Raw genomic sequence first — 18,993 nt, 5'->3', positions numbered from 1 at the left:
GGGGCCGGGGGGCACAGGTCGGGGGGCGGGGGCCGCGGGGCGGGGTCAGATCCTGGGGCGGGGCGGCGGGAGGGACACAGGTCAGGGGGCGGGACCGCGGGGCGGGGACCCCGGGGCTTGGGTCAGGGTCCCGGGCGGGGCCGGTTGGGGTGCACAGGGCGGGGGGCGGGGACGGCGGGCGGAGTCAGGGTCCCGGACGGGGCGGGGGGACCCCCGGCCGGGGTGCGGGGACCGCGGGGAGGAGGGCCGAGCGCGCGGGTTAGAGGGCGGGGGGCGCAGGCAAGGTCCGGATGGGGCCGCCGGTCGCCGGGGTAGTGGGTCCTCCCACCACTGTCCCGGGAAGGGCGGCAGGAGCGGCCTCTGGCCCCCTCGCTGCAGAAGTGCGAGGCAAACCCCAGAAGACTGAGAGCCGTCACTCGCGGGAACCTCCCTGGGGGATGAGGACCCTCCTAGCCTCCCGCCAGGAGATTTCTTCCCCAAGGCCAATATAACCTTTCTCACCGAGACCATTTATTATTTCTGAACACTTATATATTCGTTGCCGTGGAGTCAATTCCGACTCATAGCGACCCTATAGGACAGGGTAGAACTGCCCCATAGAGTTTCCAAGGATCGCCTGGTGGATTTGAACTGCTGACCTTTTGATTAGCACTCGCAGCACTTAACCACTAGGCCATCAGGTCTGAACGCTCTGCACTCCATAAATTTATCCAAATGTCGAATTTAAATTTAGACTCAGGGTATTGGGCACATGAAGTTACCGGTCAAGATGTACCCCGGCGCATACAGTAAGCGTCAAATCATTGATTGACACGTGGCCTTGGGGTAACGGTAACCCCCTCAATTTGCTGATGAAGCCCCCAGGACCTCGGGTTTCATTTGCCCCCAAATCCGACCCCAAGGCTCCATATCCTGCGCGCCTTCCACTGCGTTTTGGAAAAATCCTCGGTTGGGTCGCGCGCCTTTTCGCCTGATGACTAATAGTGACACGCTCCGCAGCCCCGAGTCCCAGCAGGAACAGGCTCAAGCCCTTTGTTGTTCGCAGGAAGGTTCTAGACCTCGCATTTATCCCAAGTCCCAGCAGAAGCCCTGGCCTGCGTGGCTCGGCGCCTTTAAGAACCGGGCCCTCCCCGGTCAGGTGACCAGGCCGTCGCTAAGCAACAGGACGCCACGCCGACAGTCGCGGCTTTGCTGCCGAGCGTGCTTCCGCCCTTCTCGTTGCTGCGGTGGCCAGAGACAATGTCCCAGGAAGACCCCAAAGAGTGGGCAGAACCCGCCGAGCACAAGGCCAAGTCTCCCCCGGAGAAAACCAGCGACTATTACCGAGTGAGCGAGGACCTACCGGCCAGGTTCAACAACCCGGGGTGGTTTCGGGGCTACAGGTGAGGAAGAAGGTGCGAGGTGAGGGGAGCTGGATCTCCCCTAGGGTCCACCTGGCGGACACAGGAAGGAGAGGCCCCCGGGTCCAACATGGGGGGGGGTGGTGAGCAAGGCGCCACCAGCTGCTCTTTCTCCCAGCGCTCAGATAGTCCTCTATGCAGGGGTCCTCCAGCCCCCCCAGCCTCTCCTGGCATCTGAAGGCAAGAGCAGTAGCGTGGCCAGCAGCATGGCTCGTGCTGTCCTGGACTGCCAATGGCTGTGAACGTGCTGCCTAAAATTTGCAAACCTACACATGGGCTTGGTGGGTGCAGGCCAGGGCAGTGGGGTGGAAGGGGCCCCAGGGGAGACCAGAAAGCCCAGGCCTGGTCCCAATGCCACCGCGCTGTGCCCTGGGGCAAGTCTCCCCTCCTCTCTAGCCTCCGAGGCCTCCTCTGCAAAACCTCCATCCCGGGGCTGTTGGCAGAACCCACCACCCGTAAGCTATTAAAGTGCTCTGAACGCCGTGATGAGTGATAGGTGGCCGCTGTGGAGTCACCCCGGACTCAGGGCGGCCTCGGTACCACAGAACAAAAACTTGCCTGGTCCTGCATCATCCTCACAAGCTTGGCACGTTGCAGCCCATTGCTGCAGCTTTTATGCCAGTCTGTCTCACCAGGGTCTCCCTTACCCCGGTGGCCCTCTCCTTCAGCAAACGCAGTGTCCTGCTCTAGCAGTTGACCTCCCCGATGACATGTCCAAAGCCAGCGAGTTGGACCGTGTTCTGTGTGATTCATAGGTTTTCATGGGCTGGTTTTCTATAGTAGATTGCTAGCCCTTTTCTCTCTAACGAATGTTGTTGTTGTTGTTAGGTGCCGTTGAGTCGGTTCCGACTCATAGCGACCCTGTGCACAACAGAACAAAACACTGCCCAGTCCTGAGCCATCCTTACAGTCATTGTTATGCTTCAGCTCATTGTTGCAGCCACTGTATCAGTCCACCTCATTGAGGGTCTTCCTCTTTTCCGCTGACCCTGTACTCTGCCAAGCATGATGTCCTTCTCCAGGGACTGACCCCTCCTGGCAACATGTCCAAAATATGTAAGACGCAGTCTCGCCATCCTTGCTTCTAAGGACCATTCTGGTTGTACTTCTTCTAAGACAGATTTGTTCGTTCTTTTGGCTGTTCAGGTATATTGAGTATTTTTCACCAACATGACAATTCAAAGGCGTCAGTTCTTCTTCGGTCTTCCTTATTCATTGTCCAGCTTTCATATGCATATGATGCGATTGAAAATACCATGGCTTGGGTCAGGCGCACCTTAGTCTTCAACGTGACATCTTTGCTCTTCAACACTTTAAGGAGGTCTTTGCAGCAGGTTTACCCAATGCAACGGATCTTTTGGTTTCTTGACTGCTGCTTCCATGGCTGTTGATTGTGGATCCAGAGATATCGTTGCTGATGTCAGCTGGATCCTGGCTGAAAGCAGAGAATACCAGAAGGATGTTTACCTGTGTTTTATTGACTATGCAAAAGCATTCGACTGTGTGGATCATAACAAATTATGGATAACATTGCGAAAAATGGGACAATGAATGATAGCAGATATCTATTACTGTGGGGCCCTGTGCTCAGCTCCTTGCTGCCCTCCACCACCTAATCCCCTCAACAGTCCTATACAGCAAGGTCTACTATTGTCTCTGAGATGTAGAAAGGCACTAACTTGTCCAAGACCCTGTAGTTAGCATGCGGCTGCGCTCTCTCTGGATGCAGAGTCTGGCAGGTAAACAGCTCTGCTGGCAGGGACCGTGGATACTGCACATTTCAGGCAGGCTTCTTCTTGATCTGCACTGGTGGAAGCCTGGCCTCCGCCAGCTGGGACTCAAGCCCAAGGACCCCCGGGTGGCAGGCTGGAGGCTGGCAATGCCAAGGCCCCATCAGCCGGAGCCCCGTGATCCCCAGGAGGGGGCTCGTGGAGGCTCAGCCAGCTGGTGCTGGGGGTTGGACCCTTCCTTGAGGCTGCTGTAAACAAATTCCACACTGTGGGTGCCTTTAATGAACAGACACTTCTTGTCTCATAGTTCTATCTCTTCTGACTTCTGGGAGCCCCAGGCGTTGCACCAGGTGTTCCTTGTCTTGTAGACATGTGTTCACGTGATTGTCTTCTCCCTGTGTCCCTTCTCTTTTATTAGGATATCACTCAGGTTGCATCAGTACCCACCACTCCCACTGAGCTCACGTTAACCTAAGTGATCACATCTGCAAAGACCCTATTTCCAAAGAGGGTGTGTTCAGTGGTACCAGGGCTAGGACTTCAGCACATCTTTTAAGGGGACACAGTTCAATGGATAACAATGCCCTTTGGGGCTTTGGCTGCCATGGGAAAGAGCAGGGCAGTGGGGAGCAGAAGTTGGGGGCCTGCTCTTGTCAGGCAAGTCCACCCCATACACTGGGACCGTATTCATGGGCCATCATCTGCCTGGGCACATCACTCTTTCCTTGGGGTATATCAAATGAAGCTCCATCGACCAAACCCTTGAAGGCTGTGACTAGGGTGGAGTTAAAGTCTATGGAAAATCCATGTGTTTCTCATCTGACAGGACCAAGGAGCCTGGCTCCATGTACAGGACCAGCAATCAGGCATATGGAGGCCAAGCCCCCACGGTGCACGAGATGCCGGTGAGTCCTGGGCAAGGTGGCAGCAGGGTGTGTGGGGCAGGGGGGCAGAAACCTGGAACTCAAAGAAGTGGCACATTGGGAGGTGGAGGACTGAGGTGGGGATGGGCCCAGAGGCCCAAAGCCCACTGCCGTCCAGTCAATTCTGGCTCATAGTGATCCTCCAGGACAGAATAGAAGTGTCCCATAGGGTTTCCAAGTCTGTAATCTTTACGGAAGCTGACTGTCACATCTTTCTCCTGTGCCGTGGCTGGTGGATTTGAACCACTGACCGTTTGGTTAGCAGCCAAATGCTTTAACCACTGTGCCACCTGGGCTCCCTGGGATGGGCCCGGGGGTGCCAAATCACCAAGGCAGAAAGAGGCACCTCAAACCCTGTGGATCAGGGCAGGGGAGAAGTAACTTAATGAGTGAATGTAATAATAAAATCATTTCAACGGATGAGGAAGGGGGGTGTATTGCTACAGCACCCTGAGAGGCTGGCCTGTTTCCCTTCACATGTACGCACATGGGCACAAAACCGTCTCTTGTAAGTAGGCAGTCAGCTTGGGGGCCAAGAAATGGAGACCTACTTTATTTCTGGAATTACCAGCCATCCTCTGAGATAGTAACTTAGGGTCTGAAGACGCACATTCCGCTGCAGCCTGACAGACAGCACAGCGGGCAGAAGGGTGGGGCACGTTGGTGGGCCCCAGGGGTCTGAGCCTGTCTGGGAGAGCTGGGCTGCCTTGAGATTGGCCTCATACCAGGGTGGCCCCCCCAGAGCCCCCTGGATGCCCCTGTTGGGTCCGGGTGTGTGGCCGGATGGATCACTGTGGCCATGCCCTGGATGCTCAGGATGGTAGGGCCGCCCGTTTTTGGGGTGAGGATGCTGTTTTTTTTTTTCTTCCAAGTACTCATCGTTTACAGTTCCAGGTAATTGTCTGCTCATTTGCTTTGCGTGGGTAACAGAGCCCTTGTGGTGAAGAGAATGTTGTTGTTGTTAGGTGTCATTGAGTCGATTCCCACTCGTAGCGACCCTGTGTGACAGGGTAGAACTGCCCCATAGAGTTTCCTAGGCTGTGATCTTTGTGGGAGCAGATCGCCAGGTCGTTCTCCATGGAGCCTCTGGTGGGTTCAGACCGCCAGCTTTTCAGTTAGCAGCAGCCAAGAGCTCAACTGTTGTGCCACCAGGGCTCCTGAACGATGAGATTGTTTGTCTAAAAAATTTCTACAGTCCTCGAGAGTCACTCTCACAATCCAGTGATTCTGACTTTTCCCTCGGGATCAGGCATTTCTGAGAAGAAGGCCTGCATGCTGCTTGAGTAACACAGGATTGTGGCAGTTTTCCGTTCACTGGCTGAGTAGCATAGCATTGTGGGAGTTTTCCACAGCATCACCACGGCACAGGGATCGGGGACAGGGTCCAGAGTAGGTGTTCCCTGCTTCTTGTTATTGTTGTTGTTAGGTGCCCTTGAGTTGGTTCCGACTTATAGCGACCCTGTGCACAACAGAACGAAACACTGCCTGGTCCTGCGCCATCCTTACAGTTGTTGTTATGCTTGACCTCATTGTTGCAGCCACTGTGTCAATCCACCTTGTTGAGGGTCTTCCTCTTTTCCGCTGACCCTGTACTCTGCCAAGCATGATGTCCTTCTCCAGGGACTGATCCCTCCTGACAGCATGTCCAAAGTATGTGAGAAAAGTCTCACCATCCTTGCTTCTAAGGAGCATTCTGGCCACATTTCTTCCAAGACAGATTTGTTCATTCTTTTGGCAGCCCATGGTATATTCAATATTCTTCACCAACACCACTATTCAAAGGCATCAATTTTTCTTCGGTCTTCCTTGTTCATTGTCCAGCTTTCACATGCATATGATGCGATTGAAAATACCATGGCTTGGGTCAGGTGCACCTTAGTCTTCAACGTGACATCTTTGCCCTTCAACATTTTGAAGAGGTCCTTTGCAGCAGATTTACCCAATGCAATACATCTTTTGATTTCTTGACTTCTGCTTCCATGGCTGTTGATTGTGGATCCAACTAAAATGAAATCCTTGACAACTATCTTTTCTCCGTTTATAATGATGTTGCTCATTGGTCCGGTTGTGAGGTATTTTGTTTTCTTTATGTTGAGGTGCAATCCATACTGAAGGCTGTGGTCTTTGATCTTCACTAGTAAGTGCTTCAAGTCCTTTTCACTTTCAGCAAGCAGGGTTGTGTCATCTGCATAACACAGGTTGTTAATGAGTCTTCCTCCAATCCTTATGCCCGGTTCTTCTTCGTATAGTCCGGCTTCTCGGATTATTTGCTCAGCATACAGATTGAATAGGTATGGTGAAAGGATACAACCCTGATGCACACCTTGCCTGACTTTAAACCAATCAATATCCCCTTGTCCTGACCGAACAACTGCCTCTTGATCTCTGTAAAGGTTCCTCATGAGCACAATTAAGTGTTCTGGAATTCCCATTCTTTGCAATATTATCCATAATTTGTTATGGTCCACACAGTCGAATGCCTTTGCATAGTCAATAAAACACAGGTAGACATCCTTCTGGTATTCTCTGCTTTCAGCCAGGACCCATCTGACATCAGCAATGATATCCCTGGTTCCACGTCCTCTTCTGAAACCAGCCTGAATTTCTGGCAGTTCCCTGTCGATATACTGTTACAGCCGTTTTTGAATGATCTGCAGCAAAATTTTGCTTGCGTGTGATATTAATGATATTGTGTGATAATTTCCACATTCGGTTGGATCACCTTTCTTGGGAGTAGGCATAAATATGGATCTCTTCCAGTCAGTTGGCCAGGAAGCTGTCTTCCATATTTCTTGGTATAGACGAGTGAGCACCTCCAGCACTGCATCTGTTTGTTGAAACATCTCAGTTGATATTCCATCAATTCCTGGAGCCTTGTTTTTCGCCAATGCCTTCAGAGCAGCTTTGACTTCTTCCTTCAGTACCATCGGTTCCTGATCATATGCCACCTCTTGAAATGGTTGAACATTGACTAATTCTTTTTGGTATAATGACTCTGTATATTCCTTCTATCTTCTTTTGATGCGTCCTACATCATTTAATATTTTTCCCACAGAATCCTTCACTGTTGCAACTCGAGGCTTGAATTTTTTCTTCAGTTCTTTTGGTTTGAGAAACGCTGAGCGTGTTCTTCCCTTTTGGTTTTCCATCTCCAGCTCTTTGCACACGTCATTATAATGTTTTACTTTGTATTATTGAGCCGCCCTTTGAAATCTTCAGTTCTTTTACTTCATCAATTCTTCCTTTTGGTTTAACTGCTCAATGTTCAAGAGCAAGTTTCAGAGTCTCCTCTGACACCTGTCTTGGCCTTTTCTTTCTTTTTTGTCTTTTCAGTGACCTCTTGCTTTCTTCACGTATGATGTCCTTTCCCAGCTTGTCTGGTCTTCAGTCACTAGTGTTCAATGTGTCAAATCTTTTCTTCAGATGATCTCTAAATTCAGGTGGAATATATTTAAGGTCATATTTTGGCTCTCGTGGACTTGATGTGATTTTCTTCAGTTTCACCTTGAACTTGCATATGAACAATTGATGGTTTGTTCCACAGGTGGCCCCTGGCCTTGTTTTGAGTGTCAAGCAATATCCTGCTTCTTAGCTACCTGCTTTGTCTTGAGTCCAGCGGCCTGTGTCTTGAGCAAGTGTGGGTCCTGGTTGCTAAAAAAAAACGGGAAATAAAAGGGCTTTGCCTTTTAAGAAATGGCTGCTGCCATTCCTCTTTGCACTTGTTTCCTGCCAAGGAATCAAAACATCACATGATCTGCTTGGAGCAGTTGTGGTCTAAGGACACATCACTTCCCCGGGGTCAGATATCCCACAGAGGTTCAGGCCGCTTACATCAGAAACCTCAAGGTCACTGTCTTAGTCATCTAGTGCTGTGTCTTAGTCATCTACTGCTGCTATAACAAATATACCACAAGTAGAAAGCTTTAACAAAGAGAAATTTATTTCCTCACAGTGAAATAGGTTAAAAGTCAGCTCCAGGGGAAGTCTCTCTCTCTCTGTTAGCTCTGGAGGAAGGTTCTTGTCCTCAATCTTCCCCTGGTCAAGGAGCTTCTCAGGTGCGGGAACCCTGAGTCCAAATGACATGCTCTGCTCCGGGTGCTGCTCTTTTGGTGGTACGAGGTCCCCTGTCTCTCTGCTTGCTTTTGTATCTCAAGAGATTGCCCCAAGACACAATCCAATCCTGCAGGCTGAGTCCTGCCTCACTAACACAACTGCTGCTCATCCTCCCTCATTAAATCGTAGAGGCAGGATTTACAACATATAGGAAAATCACACACACACAAAAAACCAAACCAAACCCGCTATGAGTCAATCTGGACTCATAGCGACCCTATAGGACAGAGTAGAACTGCCCCATAGAGTTTCCAAGGAGTGCCTGGCGGATTTGAACTGCCGACTTCTTGGTTAGCAGCCGTAGTGCTTAACCACTGTGCCACCAGGGTTTCCCTGAATCACAGGATACTGGGAATCATGGCCCAGCCAAACTGATATACACATTTTGGGGGGGACATAATTCAATCCATGACATTCCACCCTTTGGCCCCCCCAAAATCACATTCTTGCAACATGCAAAACATATTCATTCCATCATATCTTTTCATCTGTGAAATCTAGAATACAAGTTATTTGCTTCCAATGGTACAGTGGCAGAACAGGCACAAGCTAGACGTTTCCATTACAAATGGGAGAAGCTGGAGGAAAAGAAGGGATAACAGGCACCAAGGGAGTCAGCAGAACACATTAGCCCTCAAAGCTTTGAAAAGAATCCTCTCTTCTCTGAGACCATTTACACAATAGCCATGCCCTCCAGACTCTAGGTATTGGCCGCACTCTCCAGACTCTGAGTGGAGCCCCCTCGGCCCTGGGCTTCAACTCCACCTTCCAGGCCCACGGGGACAGCAACTCTGCTCCCTTGGTTTTAGGCTTTAGGTGCACCATTCTCCTAGTCCTTCTGAGTGGTGACTCCATCCTTAGAAATACCACAGGCCATGGCTCCACCCTTTGAAACCCCTGAGGTCACGGTCATACCTTTTGAGACAGAGGCAGCTCAGCTTCTTGTGTTCCTTCTCTCCTCAGCTTCTGCTTCCTGGTTTCTTGGCCTCCGGGCTCTGGGCCCTCACACCCACATCTGCCCTGCTGAGGCAAGTGTTCCAAAGCTCTGTAGCTCCACCGATAAGTGCCCAGAGGCACCCCACTCCACTAGGAAGCCTCCTACACAAAGGCACTCAGCCCTCTGGCTCTGTGGGTTGGCAAGCCTATATAGCTCCGCCAGTAAGTGCCTGGAGGCACCGCACTCCATCAGGAAGCCTGCACACAGGCACTTAGCTCCTCTCGCTCCGTGAGTCGTCTTGCACTGGTCTCCTGGTTCTGCCGATGCAGGCTGGCTGCTGCGCTGGTCCTCTGCCGCTGTCACAACTCTATCCATTCACAGTTTCAAAACCGCTTGTGCATTTTAGATATCTGTTAGAGCAGCACCCCACTCTCGGTACCAAATTCTGTCTCACTGATCTAGTGCTACCGTAACAGAAATACCACAAGTGGTTGGCTTTAACGAAGAGAAATTTATTCTCTCACAGTCTAGTAGGCTACAAGTCCAAATTCAGGCTGTCAGCTCTAGGCAAAGACTTTCCCTCTCCGTCAGCTCTGGAGGAAGATTCCTTGTCATCAATCTTCCCCTGGTTGAGGAGCTTCTCAGATGCAGGGACCCCAGGTCCAAAGGACGAGCTCTGCTCCTGGTGCTGCTTTCTTGGTGGTATGAGGTCCCCAACTCTCTGCTTGCTTCTGTCTCTTATATCTCAAGACACAATCCAATCTTGTAGATTGAGTCCTGCCTCACTACACAACTACCGCCTGTCCTCCCTCATTAACATCATAAAGGCAGGATTTACAACATATAGGAAAATCACACAGTACTGGGAATCATGGCCCAGCCAAATTGATACACACATTTTTGGGGACATAATTCATGACATGCTGCTATAACAAAAATACAAGTGGATGGCTTTAACAAAAATTTGTTCTCTCGCAGTCTAGGAGGCTAGAAGTCCAAATTCAGAGTGCCAGCTCCAAGGAAAGGCTGTCTTTTTCTCTGTCGGCTCTGGGGGAAGGTCCTTGTCAGCAATCTTCCCAGTCAAGGAGCTTTTCAGCACAGGGACCCTGGGTCCAAAGGACATGCTATTCTCCTGGCTGTTGTTTCTTGGTGGTATAAGGTCCCCATGACTCTCTGCTCAATTCTGTCTTTTATATCTCAAAAGAGATTGGTTTAAGACACAACCTAATCTTGTAGTTTGAGCCCTGCCTCGTTAACATAGCTGCTGCTAATCCTGCCTCAGTAACATCATAGAGGTAGGATTTATAAGACAGGAAAATCACATCAGATGACAAAATGGTGGACAATCAGACACTATTGGGAATCATGGCCAGCCAAGTTGACAGATATTTTGGGGACACAATTCAATCCATGATAATCACCTAATTGTGCTAGCATCATTTCTAGCACTGCCTGCTTACACATGAGTGGCCATGGCCATGCTCCCCCATATCCCTTGGCACATGCTGATGCTTCTCAGCCTCCACAGGGCAGCCCCTCCCCAGACGTCTCTGCTGGGGGTGGGTATCAGGAACTTTTTTTTTTTTTGGTTTAAACAATCATAAATTTATTTTCTCACACTTCAGGAGGCTAGAAGTCTGAAATAGGGGGATTTTTTATTTTTTTATTTTTATTGTGGTTTAAGTGAAAGTTTACAAATCAAATCAGTATCTCATATAAAAGTTTATATACACCTTGCTATATACACTTTGTTGCTCTCGCCCTAATGAGACAGCACAGTCCTTCTCTCCACTCTCTATTTTCATGTCCATTAGACCAACTTCTGACGTCCTCTGCCCTCCCATCTCCCCTCCAGACAGGAGCTGCCCATATAGCCTCATGTGTCTACTTGATCCAAGAAGCTCACTCCTCATTAGTATCATTTTCTATCCCATAGTCCAGTCCAATCCCTGTGTGAAGAGTTGGCTTTGGGAATGGTTCCTATCTTGGGCTAACAGAAGGTCTGGGGACCATTACCTCCAGGGTCCTTCTAGACTCAATCAGACCATTAAGTCTGGTCTTTTCACAAGAATTTGAGGTCTGCATCCCACTGCTCTCCTGTTCCCTTGGGGATTCTCTGTCGTGTTCCCTGTCAGGGCAGTCATGGGTTGTAGCCAGGCACCATCTAGTTCTTCTGGTCTCAGGATGATGTAGTCTCTGGTTTATGTGGCCCTACCTGTGTCTTGGGCTTATAATTACCTTGTGTCTTTGGTGTTTTTCATTCTCCTTTGCTCCAGGTGAGTTGAGACCAATTGATGCATCTTAGATGGCTGCTTGCTAATGTTTAATACCCCAGACACCACCATCCAAAGTGGGATGCAGATTGTTTTCTTAATAGATTTTATTATGCCAATTGACCTAGATGTGCCCTGAAACCATGGTCTCCAAACTCCTGCCCCTGCTACACTGGCCTTCGAAGTGTTCAGTTTATTCAGGAAACTTCTTTGCTTTTGGTTTAGTCCAGTTGTGCTGACCTCTCCTGTATTGTGTGTTGTCTTTCCCTGCACCTAAAATAGTTCTTATCTACTGTCTAATTAGTGAAAACCCCTCTCCCTCCCTCCCTCCCCACTCTCATAACCATCAAAGAATATTTTCTTCTCTGTTTAAAGTATTTCTTGAGCTCTTACAATAGTGGTCTCATACAATATTTGTCCTTTTGCAACTAATTTCACTCAGCATAATGCCTTCCAGATTCCTCCATGTTATGAAATGTTTCACAGATTAATCACCGTTCTTTATCGATGCGTAGTATTCCATCGTGTGAATATACCATAATTTATTTATCCATTCATTCATTGATGGGCACCTTGGTTGCTTCCATGTTTTTGCTCTTGTAAACAGGGCTGCAGTAAACATGGGTGTGCATATATCTGTTCGTATAAAGGCTCTTATTTCTCTAGAATATATTTCAAGGAGTGGGATTGTTGGATCGTATGGTAGTTCTATTTCTTGCTTTTTAAGGACGTGCCAAATCGATTTCCAAAGTGGTTGTACCATTTTACATTCCCACCAGCAGTGTATAAGTGTTCCAGACTCACCACAGCCTCTCCAACATGTATTATTTTGTGTTTTTGGATTAATGCCAGCCTTGTTGGAGTGAGATGGAATCTCATGGTAGTTTTGATTTTCATTTCTCTAATGGCTAATGAACGAGAGCATTTTCTCATGTGTCTGTTAGCTACCTGAACGTCTTCTTTAGTGAAGTGTCTGTTCATATCCTTTGCCCATATTTTAATTGGGTTGTCTTTTTGTTCTTGAGTTTTTGCAGTATCGGGTAGATTTTATAGATTGGACGCTGATCGGATTTGTCGTAGCCAAAAACTTTTTCTCAGTCTGTAGGTAACCTTCCTACTAGTTTGGTGAAGTCTTTGGATGAGCATAAGTGTTTGATTTTTAGGAGCTCCCAGTTATCTAGTTTCTCTTCTGGTGTTTGTGCATTGTTGTAATGTTTTGTATACTGTTTATGCCATGTATTAGGGCACCTAACATTGTCCCTTTTGTTTCTTCCATGATCCTTATCGTTTTAGATTTTATATTTAGGTCTTTGATCCATTTTGAGTTCACTGTTGTGCATGGTGTGAGATATGGGTCTTGTTTCATTTTTTGCAGATGAATATCTAGTTATGCCAGCACCATTTGTTAAAGAGATTGTCTTTTCCCTATTTAACTGGCTTTGGGCCTTTGTCAAATATCAGCTGCTCATATGTGGATGGTTTTATGTCTGGATTCTCAATTCTGTTCCATTGGTCCATGTATCTGTTGTTGTACCAGTACCAGGCTGTCTTGACTACTGTTGCGGTATAATAGGCTCTAAAATCAGGTAGTGTGAGGCCTCCCACTTTGTTCTTCTTTTTCAGTAATGCTTTACTTATCCCGGGTCTCTTTCCCTTCCATATGAAGTTGGTAATTTGTTTCTCCATCTCATTAAAAAATGTCATTGGAGTTTGGATTGGAATTGCATTGTATGTATAGATCGCTTTCGATAGAATAGACATTTTCACAATGTTGTCTTCCTATCCGTGGTCAAGGTATGTTTTTCCACTTATGTAGGTCTCTTTTGGTTCCTTGCAGTAGTGTCTTGTCGTTTTCTTTGTATAGGTCTTTTACATCTCTGGTAAGATTTATTCCTAAGTATTTTATCTTCTTGGGGGCTACTGTAAATGGTATTGATTTGGTAATTTACTCTCCAATGTGCTTTTTGTTGATGTAGAGAAATCCAACTGATTTTTGTATGTTTATCTGGTAACCAGATACTCTGCTCAACTCTGCCCAACTCTGCCATTAGTTTCAGTAGTTTTCTGGAGGATTCTTTAGGGTTTTCTGTGTATAAGATCATGTCATCTGCAAATAGAGATACTTTAACTTCTTCCTTACCAATCTGGGTGCGCTTTATTTGTCTAGCCTAATTGCTCTGGTTAAGACCTCCAGCACAATGTTGAATAAAAGTGGTGTTAAAGGGCATCCTTGTCTGATTCCCAATCTCGAGGGGAATGCTTTCAGACTCTCTCCATTTAGGATGATGTTGGCTGTTGGCTTTGTATAAATGCCCTTTATTATGTTGAGGAATTTTCCTTCTATTCCTATTTTGCTGGGAATTTTTATCATGAATGAGTGTTGAACTTTGTCAAATGCCTTTTCTGTATCGATTGATCAAATCATGTGATTCTTGTCTTTTGTTTTCTTTATGTGGTGGATTACATTAATTGTTTTTCTAATGTTGAACCATCCCTGCATACCTGGTTTGAATCCCACTTGGTCATGGCGAATTATTTTTTTGATATGTTGTTGAATTCTATTGGCTAGAATTTTGTTGAGGATTTTGCCTCTAAGTTCATGAGGGATATAGGGCTGTAATTTTCTTTTTTTGTGGCATCTTTACCTGGTTTTGGTATCAGGGATATGCTGACTTCATAGAATGAGTTTGGGAGTATTCCGTCCTTTTCTATCTCTTGAAATACCTTTAGTAGTAGCGATGTTAACTCTTCTCTGAAAGTTTGGTAGAACTCTGCAGTGAAGCCGTCCAGGCCAGGGCTTTTTTTTGTTGGGAGTTTTTTACTTACTTTTTCCATCTCTTCTTATGTTATGGGTTTATTTAGTTTTTCTACCTCTGTTTGTGTTAGTTTAGGTAGGTAGTGTTTTTCTAGAAATTCACTCATTTCTCCTAGGTTTTCAAATTTGTTAGAGTATAATTTTTATAGTAATCTGATATGATTCTTTTAATTTCAGTTGGGTCTGTTGTGGTATTGCCCATCTCATTTCTTGTTTGGGTTATTTGCTTCCTCTCCTCTTTTTCTTTTGTCAGTTTGGCCAATGGTTTATCAATTTTGTTAGTTTTTTTCAAAGAAGTAGCTTTTGGTCTTGTTAACTTTTTCATTAGTTTTTCTGTTCTCTATTTAATTCTGCTCTAGTTTTCATTATTTGCTTTGTTCTGGTGCCTGAGTGTTTCTTTTGTTGCTCTCTTTCTATTTAAGTTTTGGGATAATTCTTTGATTTTGGCCCTTTCTTCTTTTTGGATGTGTGCATTTATTGATATAAATTGACCTCTGAGCACTGCTTTAGCTGTGTCTCAAAGGTTCTGGTAGGAAGTGTTTATGAAATTCTATGAATTTCTTTATTCCCTTCTTCATGTCTTCCATAACCCAGTTGTTTTTGAGCAGGGTATTGTTCAGTTTCCAAGTGTTTGATTTCTTTTCTCTGCTTTTTCTGTTATTGATTTCTACTTTTATGGCCTTGTGGTCAGAGAAGATGCTCTGTAATATTTCGATGTTTTGGATTCTGCTAAGGCTTTATGACCTAATATGCGGGTCTCTTCTAGAGAATGTTCCAGGTGCACAAGAAAAAAAAGTATTCTTGGCTGCTGTTGGGTAGAATGTTCTGCGTATGTCTATGAGGTCAAGTTGGTTGATTGTGGCATTTAGATCTTTCATGTCTTTATTGAGCTGCTTTCTGGATGTTCTGTCCTTCACTGAAAGTCATGTGTTGAAGTCTCCTGTAATTGTAGAGCTGTCTATATCACTTTTCAATGCTGGTAGCGTTTGTTTTATATATCTTGCAGCCCTGTCATTGGCTGCATAAATATTTAATATGGTTATATCCTCCTGGTATATTGTCTCTTTAATCATTATATAGTGTCCTTCTTTATCCTTTGTGGTGGATTTAAAGTCTGTTTTGCCAGGAATTAATATTGCCACTCCTGCTCTTTTTTGATTGTTTTTTGCTTGATATATTTTTTTCCACCGTTTGAGTTTTAGTTTGTTTGTGACTCTTAAGTCTAAGGTGTGTCTCTTATAGGCAGCATATAGACAGATTGTGTTTTTTAATCCATTCTGCCACTCTCTGTCTCTTTATTGGTGCATTTAGTCCATTTACATTCAGTGTAATAATGGATAGGTATGAGATTTTTTTTTTTAATGAGTTTAGTGCTGTCATTTTGATGTCTTTTTTTGTGTGTTGTTGATACTTTTTCCCACTTAATTTTTTGCGCTGAGTAGTTTACATATTGTCTTTTCCTCTTATTCATTGTTGTTGATTTTGTTTCTGGTGAGTCTCTATTTTTTTCTTGTATTTTATTTTGATGAGTAGGATTGTTAGTCTTCTTTGTGGTTACCTTAATATTTACCCCTATTTTTCTAGGTTTAAACCTAACTTTTATTTCTTCATATTGCCTTGTCTTGCTCTCCATATGAAAGATCTATGACTACATTTCTTAGTCCCTCTTCCTTGTTTCAATGTTGTCTTCTTTTACATAATGACATTGCTGTAGGGGGAATTTTTTTTAAGCTTTACAAATGATTCTAATACTCAGGCCAGGTGAAAAGACACCGATGTAGATATTATTTCTACTCCACAGAAGAGAAAACAAGTTCAGAGAGGCCCAATGACTTGCCTAGAGTAACACAGGTGGCAAAAGCAGAACCAGGGTCGCTTCAGGGCTGACCCCCAAGATAATGCTCATAACCACACCCAGGTGGCCACTGAATTTCTTCTTCTTAAAGTGAGAGGAGGCAATCATGTGAGGCAGCGGTGGCTCAGTGGTAGAATCCCCGCCTTCCATGTGAGAGACCCAGGTTCGATTCCCAGCTGATGTACCTCACGCGCAGTAAGCAAATGCCACCAGGGTTCTTCTCCTGTCCTATTAGCCGATTGAAATAAGACGGACACTGATTACAAGGGAAATAGTGGCAAGTTTATTGTCTGCGCAGACAAGGAGCAACGTGGGGTCTATGCTCACGGTCTGAGGAAGCTGGGGAGATTTTTGTCCAGTGGTTTCCAGGCTTGGGTTTCGTACCCGGAACTCTCTGCCCTGAGCCTTCCCACGTCCACTTGGAGGTCTGGGTGTTAAATCATCTTCCATTGGATGTCCGTGGGGTGGGACTCCTTGCTTCTCGAATGGAATCGGGTGAAATCACGGGCTGGGAAATATTGTTCTTTCCAGTGACAGTCGTGTCTGGGGTCGAGTGAAGGACGTGATCTCCTCGATCTGTGCGTGTTTCAGGGTCTAGCTCGGGCCAGTGTAGCGGGTGGAGCCACTGCCTGCGGTGACTTCCTGAGAAATGTGGCTGAAAACAAGCTTGCGGTTGGTTAGCAAGACAAGGAAGGGGGGGGGTGTCGGCTGGGGTTTTCATTTTCAGAGGAGCATCCAGACTGAGATGAACCAGGAAGAAAAGTCTGGCAATCTACTTCTGAACCTATGGCCCCGCAGTGGTCTGATCTGCAGCCCGTCGTGAGGATGACACAGGACCGGGCAGTGTTCGTTCCGTGGTGCACGGGGCCCCACAGGGTCAGCTCACCGGCAGCTGACAACAACACAAATAGCCGTGCCAAACCGCAGGCACAGACTCGGATGGTCTAGAGCAAACTTGGGTGTTTGGTCACCTGGCTTTCCTTTACTAAGAATGACCTACATTTCTTACAAGTTTTTATTTTTCTTCCAAAACTCCCAAACGACTGCTTGTGTGTGATCACGCATCATTCATCTTAGTCTTCCTTTTTTCTTCCAGAAAGTATTTTATCCTCATTCCAGTAAATTTTCCCAACAACTTGCTGCCTTCGGGATGTACCAGAACAACACCTTCAACGTCTTCATGGAGAGAAGCTTCGTGACCGGCCCGGACAACTACATCACCCCCTATGACCGCCTCAACTTCCACCCCAGCTACAACACCAACAGGCCGTCCATCTGCGACTGAGAGACCCGGCCGGTGAAGAATCATCACCCCTGGGCCTGGGTCACCTGCTCGGCTGTAGTGGTTCGGCCTTCACCGCTTGTCCCGAAGCTAACTTTCTTCTCTGCAATAGTGAAAACAGGCAAACAGGCCTGCATTTCCTGCTTTATTTTATGTCTAAGATGTACATGGAAAAGATGCTATTTGTATGACTTTCCATTAAAACTATTGCCACGTATAAGATTTCCCGGTCTCCTCTGACATGTGTAACCAAGGGGCAGGACTGTAGACATCCTGGGGTCCAAGTCCGGCTGAGCACCAGGAACATACGAATAATGCCACCGCATCTTTCCTGGGGAGCCAATTTTATATGCATGACAAGGTATGGAGCAGGTGTCATGTGACAGAGCACCCAGGCTGAAATCTGCACAAACAGTGCAAGGACACGGTGGGAGGGTGGGCATAGATGGGGCAGCAGCGTCTGCCCCCATCGCTGCTGGGCAAGGAGAGTAGGGCCCATGGGCAGACGTCTTGCCAGGGTAGCTCCACGCTGAAGCAGGCAGGGAGGCGCCAGCACTGAGCCTGGCCGGTGAGAGGTGTAGGCAGGTAGACGTACAGGTTAGCCCCCTCCAGACACAAAGATGGGATGGGGGAGGGCCACAGAGGAAAGCAGGCTGCAAAATGCCTCATGCTGGTGGGGCCTGATGCAGACAGGGCGCGGGGGAGGGGGGGAGTGCGGGGGGGAGGTTCTGTTCTCTACTTTTGATTTATTTAAAAATCTCAATAAAAAGTTTTTTTTTTTAAAAGCAGGGAATCACTTGTATTTTCCTGAGGCGAGGGTCACTGTGTTAACTGGATTTTTTGTCTATACGCGCTCTGAAATTCTGAGTTAGAGGGTCCTCAGTAAGAAAAAGAATTGTGACAGGATCTATCTTTCAGACGTAGATTGTTTGCCTCACTTTGAGAGAGCGGCAGACGCTCGTTATAGGAAATCTGGACAAGTCAGAGAACTCCAGAGAAGAAATTGTCTTTTAAAAACCGCGGACGATATCTTGTTCACAGAGATCTTCATCCAAACGGGTTCTATTCACTTAGGAGTTTATGAAGAAATTAGACACTATGGTTATTTCTTCTTTGTAAACTTTTTATTATTAATAACAAAAGTAAACATTTGGGCAACATTCTTAATATCCAATATGGGATGGGAATAGTTTCCAGGGAAAATCAATATATTTAATTAAAAAACGACACAAAGCTGAACCTGGGACCGAACTTACACAGTGTCTTTCTCCTCAGCTGGAAAACTGAAAACTAATTCGTAGAGCCCTTCGTTAAAAATACTACGTGCTGACAACCCCTTTGCCTTTAGCCTCTATTGAAATAAAAAAAAAAAAAGACAAGACTGTCTTATCAGCCAAGTTTCTAAACATACTGAAAAGAACAAATTCCTTCCTCAACTGGATTAGAACTCGGGGCATGATAAAACTACCAGCCAAGGTAACTTTTCTGCCACCCTGGGACTTTGGGCAGCTGCAGCGTTGTATCTAAGCTAGGCAGACACCTGAGAGAACCCTCGGGAACCTGGACAGACCCCCAGTCCTAACTGGGTGATATTGAGACTCTGACTGGGAATATCAATAGACCTGACTTTGACAAAAAAAAGGGAGTTAATTCTGATGCCATAAG

General features: G+C 46.6%; 1 protein-coding gene across 1 annotated transcript; it reads left to right on the top strand.

The window, feature by feature from the left end:
* The first annotated feature begins 305 nt into the window (after positions 1 to 305).
* Positions 306 to 17,547, top strand: PIERCE1 (piercer of microtubule wall 1). The gene is made up of 3 exons (XM_003422730.4): positions 306 to 1,382; positions 3,957 to 4,035; positions 17,143 to 17,547. Exons 1-3 carry the CDS (start codon positions 1,240 to 1,242, stop codon positions 17,329 to 17,331), a joined length of 411 nt encoding a protein of 136 aa, XP_003422778.1. The 5' UTR covers positions 306 to 1,239; the 3' UTR covers positions 17,332 to 17,547.
* The last annotated feature ends 1,446 nt before the right edge of the window (positions 17,548 to 18,993 follow it).

This window comes from Loxodonta africana, chromosome 9 (assembly GCF_030014295.1).
Source record: "Loxodonta africana isolate mLoxAfr1 chromosome 9, mLoxAfr1.hap2, whole genome shotgun sequence".
NCBI lineage: Eukaryota > Metazoa > Chordata > Mammalia > Proboscidea > Elephantidae > Loxodonta > Loxodonta africana.
Note: the sequence above shows the minus strand (reverse complement) of the source record. Positions and strands in the feature narration are given on the sequence as shown.

Excerpts from the sequence above, each read along its gene's own strand:
- PIERCE1 (XM_003422730.4), top strand. The coding sequence starts at position 1,240 with ATGTCCCAGGAAGACCCCAAAGAGTGGGCAGAACCCGCCGAGCACAAG. Across the intron at positions 1,383-3,956 it reads GGGTGGTTTCGGGGCTACAG|GACCAAGGAGCCTGGCTCCA; the intron begins GTGAGGAAGAAG and ends CTCATCTGACAG. Across the intron at positions 4,036-17,142 it reads CCACGGTGCACGAGATGCCG|AAAGTATTTTATCCTCATTC; the intron begins GTGAGTCCTGGG and ends TTTTTCTTCCAG.